This window comes from Oryzias melastigma, linkage group LG4, assembly GCF_002922805.2.
Source record: "Oryzias melastigma strain HK-1 linkage group LG4, ASM292280v2, whole genome shotgun sequence".
NCBI lineage: Eukaryota > Metazoa > Chordata > Actinopteri > Beloniformes > Adrianichthyidae > Oryzias > Oryzias melastigma.
In genome coordinates, this window is record NC_050515.1 from 10,696,229 (window position 1) to 10,710,234 (window position 14,006).

The following is a 14,006-nucleotide window of genomic DNA, read 5'->3' on the forward strand; positions in this document are numbered from 1 at the left end:
GTCACAAAACTGAGTTTGTTTTTTTTTTTTTTGTCTGCTCTTGATACATCATGATTTAATTAAATAAATATTCAGAAACACAGTTTTAATTACTTTATATATGTCCTTCATCACAAGAACATGTTAAAAACACCCGATTATCATTGGATTGGGTCTTCCAGTAAAAAGGAGCGAGTTGTTGTAAAAACTAAATGTATATTTAAAGGATATTTTATTGATACAGTTGCGAAGCACTGCTGCAGCACCACATCTCCAGGGAGTCCTGTGACATGAGTTAGCAGCCACCACATGTAATCGTCAGCTAACTGCCTTTTATGTTTAACCCTGTCAGCGCTCCTCTATTAAGTGTGTCATTCAAAGACCTGGCTGTGCCCCGGGGCGGGTCACCTCCCCTGGGCCAGGCTGTCTCGCAGTTCCACACCTCCTTCCAGACCCTTTTTTTCTGGACTTAGGATAGAGAATATGCATATTAGATGTATTTAAAAAATATATCTGCTCTGAGAACAAATTTTGATCTTTTTTTCTCCTATAAGATAGACATGCAGATCTTCTCCGTAAGTGTTGTAAGTTAAAATTCACCAGTGCTTCCATCGTGCAACTGCAAATATATAACCTCCAAACCAATATCAGCACCCCCTCTCCCCCCAAACATTTTTCCATCATCCTCATCTCAACAGCCCATGGCAACGACATATCCAGCGTACTACAAAGCAAAGTGGGGAAAAGGGAGAGAGGAAGGCAGCAGGGGTTGGGAGGAGGGTTAGGCTGTAGATCAGGGCAGGGAGGATGGCGGCGCGACCAGGAGGTGACAGGGGAATAACATCCCTTTCTCCTCAATCGACAGGGACCATAACTCCTGCCTCTCCAGGGACAGATTGAGAAAGGCAATAGCCCTAGGGGCTGTGAAGCACGGACGCTTAGGAGAATTGAAAGTTAAAAGAAAAACGCAGTTTGCCAAGCCACTAGCACTGATTGAGCCAGAGGCACTGTTCAGAGCTACTGAAATTTTTTCTTATTTTCTGTAATTTGGAAAGGCGATAGAGAGGCCCGAGTGGAATACTGTCCATGGTGATTATCAAACAGTAAATCTCCATGGGTTGATGTTGAATATTGGCCCACAGAGTTTTCTGCAGGTACTGATCCGGCTGAATGTAAACAAACCTGCTTCCCTTTTTAGGTTATTTCAGCCGTTTCCCTTTTTTGTGTTATTTTTCTTTCAGTGGTTGGTACTGGCTAACTTTGTCTTGCACAATACTGCACCTGGCCAGTAGGCTCTCAGCACCGTTCTATGTAATAAAACATCTATTTTAGTGTCTGCTCAGATGTTGATCATGCATTCCTATCAGCCGTATGTCACTTATGGTAATTTTTTTTTTGTGTTTTATGTTTAGCTCAATTCAGTCTGAGTTAGTTTGAATACAGCTAAAAAAAAGTCATATTTAATCTCACAAAACAGCTTCCTTTGAGCAGTTTTCACACTTTATGCACATTTCTAAGGATTAACAATGACATATTTTAAGAGTATCTGCAAAGTGTAAAAGTTAACATGAAATTACTCATGGGCTGCACGGTGGCGCAGTGGTTAGCGCTCTTGCCTCACAGCGAGAAGGCCCTGGTTCGACTCCCAGCTGGGACCTTTCTGTGTGGAGTTTGCATGTTCTCCTCGTGCATGCGTGGGTTTTCACCGGGGACTCCGGCTTCCTCCCACCGTCCAAAAACATTCTTCATAGGTTAATTGGTGACTCTAAATTGCCCCTAGGTGTGAATGTGAGAGTGGATGGGTGTGTGACTGAGGCCCTGTGACAGACTGGCGACCTGTCCAGGGTGTACCCCGCCTTCGCCCATCAGCAGCCGGGATAGGCTCCGGCACCCCGTGATCCCGAAAGGGAAGAAGCGGACAAGAAAATGGATGGATGGAAATTACTCATATTTATGACAAATTTTGACTGTTACTTTTATTTAAGAACCAATTCTCTTCTGACAAAAAACAGCTATTTTTATTTATAATATGGTTATGGATGTTTAAAGGATGGATGTTTTATATGGATGTACATGTAGGCTAGGGGTGTGTATTGGCAAGAGTCTGGCAATACGGTATGTTACCCGATACGTGTCTCATGATACATATCGCAACATATCCCTTTTTTTTCTTTTTTTTTTTTTTTTGAAGAGCATGACTCAGGAAAAAAACTGAACCTAAATGTATTTCATTGAAATAAAATGGTATAATTAAGTTTATTTAATGATCACAATGTTAAGCACTCCACTTGTATCTCATATGCAAGTTTTTTTTACCCACAAATTAATTATGCTTTTCTTGGTAAATTAAAAAATATTTGATTTTAAAGTAAACAGTCAATATTGCCTGATTGTGACACTAAAATATTTTCAGTATATAAAATAAATAGAATGAATGTGCCTTAACCAATAAGGTCCTAAAGGTATGATTAAGGAAATAAAATGCTATTTATTGCTAACATTGCTAAATCTAGCATTTAAATGGTTGAGGAGCCTGAACAAATGTGGCTAAGAGGCTTTATTTACATGACCGTCTCCAAGGCAGTGCAGTGCCGCAGTTCGGTTTTCTCACACGTATTTCATTCCTCATTGCCACAAAGTTGGTCCTTTTTAATTAAGTAAGGAGCTAAAGGATGCTCATAAATAATTAAATATCGTTAAATTGATACAAGTATCGTCAAAGGAAATATCTCGATATATGGCTAAATCGAATCCCCCCTACACCTTTAATGTAGGCCCCTGTGAGATGGGTTATCTTACTAGATATATGATATATAAGAAAGCAGGCAGCACTGTTTTATTGAGAAAAAAAAAATCACAAAAATTCATCAATCACTTCTTAAACTGCTACAAACAGTTAAAATACTAAAAGTACAAAAATTAATATTCAAAATGTTTATTTTAAATACAGGAGCTTTTTAATGGCTAGATGACCAGATGACCTTATATGAAGATTGGTAACTTGCAATAGAAAAAGTCCATGATCTTGATTTATAATTGCAGACATGTTTCTCCCAAACCAAGTTTAAGAAGTTCAAATAAGTTTAGTTTAGATGAACTAGAAACGACTAATCTGATTTAAGCACTAGATTTATTTTTACCATTACAGATGCATTTTTTACTGTAACTTTTAACCCTTTGACACCTATTGATGCAAATATACATCAAACCACTTTGGTCCAAACTTTCCTTAATTCAGCATCTTTATGAAAGGAAAAACATAAGTGATGTTTTTTTTCTTTTTTTGATAATAGCTGCAAATAAACTCTGGCATCAAGGGGTTAACGCCTGACTTTTGGTACTGAGCTTTGGCCTGGAAATCAAAATTTAGCTCCAAATATTTGTATGAATTGATAATTTTCCCCATCTCTATATCTTTTTTTTCTTTGGGTTTTCTGCAACATTTTTTTGTCTTCTTTGCCTATTTTTTGAAATAAAGCTTTAAAAAGCTAATCGAACATCATCTTTATTGGACTTTTCTCTGTAAACCAAGCTCCTTGCTTGTTATTTTATTTTAAAATTAATTTATTTGAGGCCTGCATCTGATATTGCTCTAAAAAAACGTTTACATATAAAATTACATATTTCTTCCAAAAGTTGCACTACAAAACAATACTTCTTCACATTTTTCACTTTAAGTTCTGTCTCAGTTGAGAAAGTATTTCAGTCTTTGTTGCTTATTTATCATCAAAGCCAGCTTCAGCAGCATTACATTGACACCATCAACCATTTTACAATAGCCTTTAAAATAGTTTTTACCCGTAACCCAGGCAGTTTATATAGTTAAAGGATTATATAACTATAGCGTTTAAAAAAACAACTTTCATAATTAGTTTTTAATGATTTGTCATAAGGTTTAATTTGTGATGATGTTCAAGTTAAAACCTGACAAGTAGAATTGTTTACTTAACTAGTTTTGTTAAGATAAGATGAAATTAAGGAGAATGATCATATCTATTGACAAAAAAGCCTCAAATATTCTAAAATGTATGGGGGAATATCAAAATATTCTTGTTTTTTTTATGTTTTCTTGAGTTTTCAAATTTTTCAAACAAAAAGTCCTTTGTAAAACATATTTTTCTTCATCTAAAATAGTTAAAAACATTGGGTTTTTACATTTTTACAGTTATTAAGCTTTTTCTTTTTCTATCTGAAGTCGAGGTTTCATCATACAGTTTTGCTCAGTTTTCACGTGATTGTTTTAGTCCCTTCATTTCCCTATTTATTTTTCCTTTTTCACTCAAATATTTAACATATTTTTTTCATAAAAATGTCTCTTATAATAGAGCTATGGTGAAGTTTTGCAGAAAAAAAAACATGGGAGTGTGCATTACTGGCTATTTTGGCTTTTTTATTTTTAGTTACTATCCTTTAGTTTGGACTCTTCTTTGTCACTTTCACCGTTTTCACCTCTGCAACTACAGTGCAAGAAAAGGTGAAATTTAAATGTGTTTGCATCAAGATTTATGGATTGGATATAAAAAATAAAAAAAAGAATACCAGGATCATTAAACCCAACTCCACTGCCATCAGCCTGATGAAAACCTCCATACACACAAATTCTATAATGCCTGGTATGTGAACCTGTGTATATAAGAGATGTGATAAGGTAGATTGATTTCTAATATAAATGGTAGAGGTGTCTAGTGACATGCATGCAGCAGTGCCCTCTGTGTCCCTGGCATCTTTTTTTTTCTCTAAATGTGTGTGTGGCCGACAAACTGTAAAAGGCACTTCTTTCTTTGTGTATTTTTTGTCACAAAGTGACAAATGCAGTGTTCAAGTTAAAGATTTGAGTCAACAATGAGAGCAGGTTTCCATGTATGCTCATCTCTGTGTATCACACATATAGGAGAGAGAGAAAAAAAAAAAAAACGCCCCCTCTCAAATGCATGCCAGAGCAGGTTAGCCCTCCTCTATACCAGCACCTGCTCCGCTGAAGGTGAAAGAAGTGCTCACTTGAGCTCATTGAAAAGTAGATGTGACAGTAAATTTTTCAGGCCCTTGTGAGATGGGAGATCTTGTTATAGCAGTCAGGATGGGGGTCAGGGCAGCGGCTGCTTGATGATTGAGGAAAAGAGAAGTAAATTCATTCTGCTTCGGGCACTTTGTCAAGTGCCAGTAGCTTACCGTTGAGAGCCACTCACCCATCACTGTGTTACGGCCCCAGAGGTCACATCCACCGCCATAAATCTGCCTCGCCTCCTCGCTTGCTAAAACTATTGCCTCACCCCAACCGAACATGAACAGGGAGAGATGCTACTGCTTCTACTGCTCATATACTCAAAATAAATAAATAAATAAAAAAGACGATGAGAAGTGTATGAATTCTCCTTTTAGTGATGTGGCTGTGCATTAAAAAAAGATGTTGAGTGAAACTCTGTAATTAAATATGTTTATTTGTAGAATCACAATGTATTTTTTGGAACAATACTTGTGTTTGTCATTTCCAAGAGTGTAATATGTTAAAACCTATATACATTTTTTTTATTTAAGCTGTTGAGCTTGCTCATATCGGTCCTAAAATAATAATAATAATAAAAAAAGAGACACGCATGACCTTTTTTGTGAGCATAAAAATGAAGCAGAAGTATTATAAGTCAGCACTATTTAAAGTAACAAATTATCATTGTTAAACTAAATAAATTGCAGGCAGTCCATTTAGGTTTTACTCTTGTAATTTGATAAAAATGCCTAAGTTTAGCACATCTTTGTTAGATTGTACACTTTTTGAACAATGTCCTTTAAAAATCATTTTAATAAAGTTTTCTTTATTAAAAATTTTAATTTAAAGTTTCTCTCTTAACTCACAAAATATCAAAATTTATTTAAATTTTAATACTTGAGGATGTATTAAAATCACATTAACATTTAGTTATATGCATATTTTATTTTATAAATAATCAATTTTTTAATGAAAAAAATATTTTACTATGAAAAAAGTAAAAAAAAAACAAACAAAAAAAAACAACAACAATTCTAAGATTTTAGAAACTTTCACTCACCGGTAATACTATGAATAAACATTTTCTTGTTAACTTTTCTTTATACTTTATGATAATCTTCCAAAGTATTTTATTTTCTAATTTGAGGCTTATATTTTGTTCGTTTAAAATAGAAAAATGCAATAAAACCTGGAAGTTATCAGGCATATGAAAGAGTCCTGATGCATACTTTTATTGATATGTTGTCATATGTTAACATTTTTCCAGGATCTTCTTAGCGGACTGCAGTCAAAAGTTGGAAAACTGATCTGGCCCCAGTATGGATTTCTATCCTATATGTGTTTTTAATTTTTTTTAGATAGTACAAATCCTGAATGATCATTCTTTTTTTGGTTTGTTACCATACACCATTACACAAATACATGATTGTATGCTGTTCGTGTGTGTGAGTTAAGGAGTTGGGTACATGTGAGTCTATTAGCCCTGACTGGCAGCCTGCTTTCAATACAAGCTCTTATTAGGTGGTGATTACCCTGCCTGGTTCTGGCTTTTTTCAGCCGTTGACTGGAAGTTGGAGAAGCCCGGGGCTCAGTGGGAAAAGAGGAATAAAGACATCCCAAACACACCTTTCACCTTCTACCTCTCACCTGCACTTTTCCTTTAACCATTCCAGAGGACACTTTGTCTACTGAGTCATACTTTCATTCACAAAAGCAAATACAAATGGTATAATCCATTCAAAATCTCCTTTTAGCCCTGATTTTTTTTGTGATGTCAGCAATTATTGCTTACATTTTCCTGGTTGAACATATAGATTTTATTCTCATATTCATTTAATTTCAATATGAAATAATGAAGTAATGAAATCATAAATAAACATTCAAACAAACTGTAAGGCTTTAATGTTATAACCGTAAATCTCTTAGAATGTAATCATGAGCTGGTGATTAGAATGTATTCAGAGAGCCACAGCCAACAAGCTGTAGTAGGTTTGACATTTCAACATGCTGACATTCTTTTGAATGACCTTAACTCTTCAACCGTTCACACAATTAACGCAACTCCAGTGGATTCGGAAGCAGAGAAAAGCAGCTGATATGCAACACTTTACAGAAGTCAAGTGCTTTTGTATTCAGCTGATTCTGAGGTGGAGAAAAGTGGCTTTGCGTCGATAAGCACCTGTTTTTGGGTTGTCTGGGCCCTTGAAGGGTCATGGACCGAAGCTGCAGTGTCTTTAGAAGCACAGGTGTATCTTGGACAGACACCTTAAGGGACATTGTGTATTGTGAAATATTTGCAAGTTTAATGTAAGTTGTGAAATAAGTGTGATGTCTCATGGTGGCCTAATGCCACATTCCAGTTTTAAGTAAGGTGCATGTACTGTCTCCTTAAGGACCACTTGCAAATGCTGCAGGCTTGAGGTGTTCAGATGATACTTAAGTGTCTGTAGGATGCCCATACACACCACACCCTGATTGAATAATTCCATAAATTCTAACAGTCAGGCTACATGCGAGGAGCATGCACTTTTCACTTGAACAACACTAAAGGGCCCCATGTGTAGTGCACAGGTTTGGGTTAGTTAAAAAAAATAAAAATCCCCTCTCACGTACCCTTACGTAGAAGTGTTTGTTCACTTGTCGCTCGCAGCATGGCCATAGATTAAAATATGCATTAACAATTTTGCTCTACAGGTTCAGTGAGCATGTCTACAACGTTGATGTTTCCTGCAGGCCACCACCACATTTGTCAATTTTTTAGCTGCAGACAGCCATATCCACTCATAAGAGCAGCTGTGACTTACCGCGGTATCCCACTGCCGGAGTCTTTAGGTAACTTGAAAAATGCAAGAGGCACTCACTCTGCATCCAGTCTGGTCCGACACTCCTTTTCCGTTTCATTGGCTTAAAATTTTTCCCAGACCCTGGAGCCAAACTAGAGTATTTTTTTGTGAAGCGGCAGAGCTATCTGCCATAGCTCTGCCGCTCCGATGTCCGCTCCAGAGCCAGACTGGATGCAGTGTTAGCCTGGAGTAAGGGCTTACTGTGCAAAAAGGTCGAAGGGTTATGCAGTGTTGTTATCCTGAGATATTATGGTGTTGCGATGACATCTCCTGTGGTTAAAAACCACAATCGTCATTTTTGAATTTGTGCGAAAGTTTAGCATCCAGTTTGTTTTGTTAGATCTTTTTGAGAGGTTCATTTCAAAGATGTCCCTCCCGTAAAGAGATGTTGAGACATTGAGTGTGTAAATAGGGTGAGATGTGGTGCCAATCTTTGAAATAATTCTAAAACTCAAATACAACCAGGTTTTTTCCTCTTGAATGTTAACCCACTTTGCAAGCCATGGGTAAAACTTTTGACCCTTGACCCCTCCTCCTCTACACCTTGTTTCTAGTGTTCCCATGCTCTTGCTCAGCCTGTCTCCTTCATATGCCCCCCTTAGAACCAGCTCTGACACATCAGAATGATGAACTCCTTTTGCATGCTGACCTCTCTCCTTCGGACGAGTCACACCCCCCCTCCATGTAGATGAGACAGAGACGGATGAAGACATTTTTTAATGTGCGTGTGTTGCGTTCATGTTAGGTTGGAGCGTCAACCTTTGACACTGTAAAATTAGTTTGGTTATTGTCAGAAAGTGTCCATCTCTTTAGCAAGACCAGAAATCATTCTGGAGGAATAATCTGGAAACAGACGGACTGTTGGATCAGCGATCACATGACCTAAGGAAGAAGAGGAACAGACAAGAGGGCATGTGGACAGACAGCTGGGGTTAGAATAGGGCATAAGGTGATGATGATATTCGTGTTGATTGACAGAAAAACATATTTTTCCTGTTCAACTCAAAAATTGTCCTGAGCGAGGTTTCATGTCAGTTTTAGAGTTAAAAAGTAAAAACTTTCTGTTTTGGTTCTTCTGAAAATAATATTTTGGTATATCATACTATTCTTGAGATTTTAAGATAATTCTATAACCATATATAATTAAAATATTACTTTTATCACTCTAAATAGATTTTTTTTAATGAGATACAAGTTATCTCTGCAAGCTCATTTTTCTATCCAGAAGTAAGACGCCTCCAACTCAGAGGACCCGCCTCATTGTGGGACCCACCCATCAATGATGTCATCCTGGAGCCACTCTCAGTAGTGTGAGGAAGAGGCTGAGACGTTAGGATCCATGTCCAAACGGTTTAATAGGACAGAGCAAGGGCGAGACAAAAACAGCATCAAAAGGCAGGCAAAGGACCAAAGCACAGAGAAGCGAGTAAACAGGCATGGGTCAAAAAACGGAGAATCAAACAAGGACAAACTGCTCAGACTGACGTAAACACAATCAAGACTTCGCACTGATGTTGAGGTTGGAGTGAGTATAAATACTGATGGCTCTGATGAGGATGATGGTATGCATGGAGAAGACAACCGGTGGCTGATGGGAGTTGTAGTGAGGAAGATGCTGAGGATGGTTAGTACTCAGGAGAGGGGTCCCTCTGGTGGTCAGAGGAGGACATGACAGGCAGCATGTCTGTGTTTCACCCATGAAAGCAACAGCATGCAAACTCTTGCAAAGATGGATGTGAATGTTGTGTATATAAAATGAAAGCGTTTTGCCGATCGCTGCTAGCTCTGTTGAGAAAGTGAGTGTGTTAGCCTGGGGCGGTGTTAGCAGCGCAGACTCTTCCTGGAAAGGGCCCTTTGGGACACCACAATGCAAGGACACTCGTTTTTCTGGATTGGTAGGGGCTGGTTTTTAGAGGAATGCTCAAAAATACTTAACTGGATCAAAACACCACTTTTGGGGGGGGGGGTTATATGAGGAATTGTCAATACAATACACTTAAAAGCTCAGAAAAGTTGATTTTGCATGGAATAGACTGTTTAATCTTGTTGTCATTTTAAAGGTGGTTTAGCATTTTCATTTGAATGACCTATTTTTTTCACTGCAAATAGTATCTGAAAATGAAAAATGTGAGTGGACTTCATTGTATTTTGTATTTTAAGAACAATTTCAATCTATAGAAACACTTTAAAGTCATAAATACTTTTGGCATACAGATGGTTGAAATGTAAAATTTGTCAACACGAAATAATGAAGTATTTTAAATGTTTGGTTCCAGGACGTAACTCTGGAAATTGTCTATTGTCAAACTCAGACATTTAGAGTTTCTGTACAGAAATTTCACATTTCTCTCATCACTTTGGTTTGTTGTAGGACTCAGAGATTTATTTATGTTATCAATACACATTCAAACAAAAACTTACCTCTAAATTATGCCTAAAATAGTTTTCATTTTTAATTTTCTACACTTAATGAGTTTTTATTTAATCGTTTTGAGATTAGAGCATCTAATTATCTGAAGTGAATATATATATATATTTTAAGTGAATATCATATAATCGTCGTCTACAGCAACTACACTGCTTCATGAGACATTTGTGCAAATCTCTTTTCATAAATCCAAAATTCTGCTGGACTTCATTTTTGATGACGAACTTATTTTTTGTTATTGTTTTTTATGTATTACATCATAGGCTTCTCTTAATTCCCTTTATCATATGTATGCATTTCTTTATTTGATCAATTGCTGGAAGAAATATTTGCTTATTTATTTAATTTATTTTTAGGTGAGCCAGAGAGACCAGAAGAGTCCTGGTGCCAAATCCCTTGAGATACACATGTGAAAAGAAAGGTAAGGACTTCTTACATTAAGCCAAGAATATTTTACAAACATGGGCTTGGAGTTCAGATAATATAGAAGTTCTATTATTAATGTGAGATCTTTGACTTTTGGTTAAAAAAATGTGGTTGCCAGATTTTAAAGAACAGATATCTTCAGGTGTTTTTCTTAACTATATGGTTATGAAGTTCAGCTTCTCTAGCTAGTTAGTTCCGGGCGATATGGGAAAAAATTCTATATCATGATAAAGATGATCTTATTTCACAATAATGATATATATCACGATATATCACAATAAAATGACAAACATGTCATATGTCACATATTTTCTCTGACTTTATTTTTTCATGTAAATGAAAAGTTAAAAAATGAGAAACATTTTTAACGTGCAGAACACTTTAAAAATTCTTAGTAGGAAAATACATTTTTGCAAAAAAAGTTCATCAATAAAAATAAACAAATGGAAACAGTTGTAGAGAAATGGCACAATAAACACTTTTCCATTGCACAAGCGATACGTATCATCATATCACCCACCACTAAGTAAAGTCATAAGTAAAAGAAGACCTAAACAATAACAAAAGCAATCATAAAATGCATAAATGCAAAATAAATATTCTGTAAAACAATCATTTTAGGTTTTGTTTTTTTCTTTTAAGAGTCATATTTAAGAAACATAGTTAAACAGGTGTGAAAAGTAAAACTCTCTAAAACAAACTTGTCTGTGGGTCTCACAACAGTTGTGCTTATATTTTCATGAACTTCAAATCTAAATTGTGAGAATCCTACCACATTGTTTTTCAGTATTGTTGCCTATCACATCTGAAGTGTTAACCTTTGATAGACTAAGAAAGAAAAATGACAATGCTGCTTATGTTTTAGAAGGAAACAAGAAAGAATTGATGCATTATGCAAGGAAAATGTGAGTTTCTCTGAGTCTTCTAAATTAAACTAATTATAAACTAATAAACAGCAGCATTACAATCACAGAGATCTGTTTTCTTTTTTCCTTGTTCACAAGTGCGTGACCAGCAGCTCATCCACTGAATGAAATCCCAGCCTCTGACTCTTTGCACCTTTACATCCCCTGGTGGCTGTGATCGGAGTCACTGTACCCATGACACAACTTTTACTGAATTAAAATATACCACACAAATACATCCCACTTCCTGTAAAGATCAAAAATGTTTTAGAATTCTCAGAACTTGAAATCAAAAACTATGACATTTTCATAGAAGTAATCCTTTTGACACCAAATAACACCATATATATGTTTTTTTAATCAAAGCATACAGGCACTTATATAAATGTCCTTTGTTTTGGTGAAAACTGAATGCTGAGTTTAATAGAATTAACTTAACGTCTATTTTTGACTTGAGACTCATTGACTTGGCCGCTATTCAAGGGCATTCACATAGTTTTACTCTGTAGGTGCAAGACCTGAATTCATTAAGTTCTCTGAGGCCTCTGAGTGACTCAGATCTGCTTTTGTACGGATGTCCAAATATAAAAACATTTTGATTAAATATTTTAATTAGTTCGTTTTTTGTATTCAGGATTAAAAGTTTGTGATCTGAATTAATGGGGAAAATTTTGTCCAAAAATTGTATGATGTGCATGTAAAACTAGTATTTGGCAAAACTGCCAACTACTTAAAAATGTTTAAATAAATAAATACAAATATGTACATTAATATTAATGCTTGAAGGAATATATCTGCATATACCTATGTGTATAGGAAGCAGAATCTCCTGTTGTACTTCCTCTTTCCTCCATGTTCCTAAATCCACAGACGAATCTTTTTATTTTAGGCTCTTTTAACCCCCTGCTTTCACTTTTGCTCCTTCTCAGCCTTGGGAAACGACTACTGCTCAGCATCTTACTACTGTCTTGCTTCCAACTGATCGAAGCTGACTCCGTTTCCACCCTTCTTTGTTATTCTTCACAGCTGTTGGGTGGTCCATGTCGTTCTCTCCCTCTCCCTCCTTCCCTGCTCTTTCGTTCTATCACTCATTGTTAAGTTTGCTGTGGCTGTTTCACTTTAAGTGTTCCGGGACCCAGGCACCATCCGAAATCCAATACCTGAGTATACGCAATTAGGTTCACACCAAAGGTTATTGGGTGGAAGAGTGGTCTCATTCAGCTCAATGTGCAAGTCAGAATTAGGTTTGACTTGTTTCTGCAGGGCGGATAAGATGGTCAAGGTTACTAAATGATGGGAACTTAGTGTAAAAGGCTCTCTCCTCTGGTTTTTAGACACTGAAGGATCTGCAGGAGTGAGTACCGTAAAGCTGAGACTTTTATTTGTTGCTTCTTTTTTATATTTAGGTTGTCTAATAAAATGGAACGTTTATTATAAAAAATAAAAATAAAAATGATATTTTTTTCCAGAAAAAAAGTGGTTGCCAACTCAAATTAATGTTTCATAGATTTTGACTGCTTACAGACCAATGTTAAGTAGTCGTTCAAATACACACTCACACATTAAATATTACAAATGACTACTGGTTACACAATCAAATGAGAAATTCATTTTCCCTCAGATCATATCATGTTATTTACAATACTTAGTGCTGACACTGCTGCTTTTCCAATAATCATTTCTTCATATTATACGAGAAATCTGAATCCCCCCCAACACACACGTCCACACATGCACACACCATGGTAAAAAAAAAAAAAATACTAATATGATGGAGAGTAGAAATCTGGCTTTTTATTGAAGTAAATTCACCTTAAATGATGCTATTTGCACAGGATTGCACTAAAAACTGGTGTAAAAATCGAGTGGCCGATGATGTCATCAGCAGGTGTTACTTTTCCCAGCGATCGGGGTGATTCCACTCAGCTGGCCCTGTGACCAAGGCGACGCGAGTGATTACAAATCGCTTGGAAGTACTAAGCACTAAGACTCTTACTTCCTTAACAAAATGATAATTTTATTTATTCTTGATTGCAGTTTTAGCTAGTGACAGTAACACCCCATCAAAGACGTGGATCAGTCCTCAGACAGATGTTAAATGTTAAACTCACAAATAGTGAAGTTGACAGAGTTGCTTATAGAGTTTATAATTTTAAAATAAATTACTTGAACGAGTGGCAGAATTTAAATACAATCGTTTTCTTATCATGTATCTTGTTAAGTTTGTTTAGTATCACCTTTAGCAACTCAAACATGAGATCTGAAAATATTATTGCCATAAGTTCAGTTAAACTTAATGTTTTGTGCACTAATGTATTTGTATTTTTGTATTTTTTAATTCTTATATTTGTATTTTAAATTATTATGTTTATTTTTGCTTTGTCTTTGTGTTTGAAACAAAAAACAATAAAAACTAGATTTGCAATTCCTTGAAGAAATTG

The 14,006-nt window shown here is 36.0% G+C and overlaps 1 protein-coding gene across 1 annotated transcript in view; it reads left to right on the plus strand.

The window, feature by feature from the left end:
• LOC112150720 (adhesion G-protein coupled receptor D1) overlaps positions 1 to 14,006 on the plus strand; it is a 94,427-nt gene that overhangs the window by 65,206 nt on the left and 15,215 nt on the right. Inside the window, exon 21 of the mRNA XM_024279188.2 lies at positions 10,591 to 10,655. Within this exon, the coding sequence (XP_024134956.2) occupies positions 10,591 to 10,634 (44 nt within the window). The 3' untranslated portion in view covers positions 10,635 to 10,655. The remainder of the gene's footprint in view (positions 1 to 10,590; positions 10,656 to 14,006) is intronic.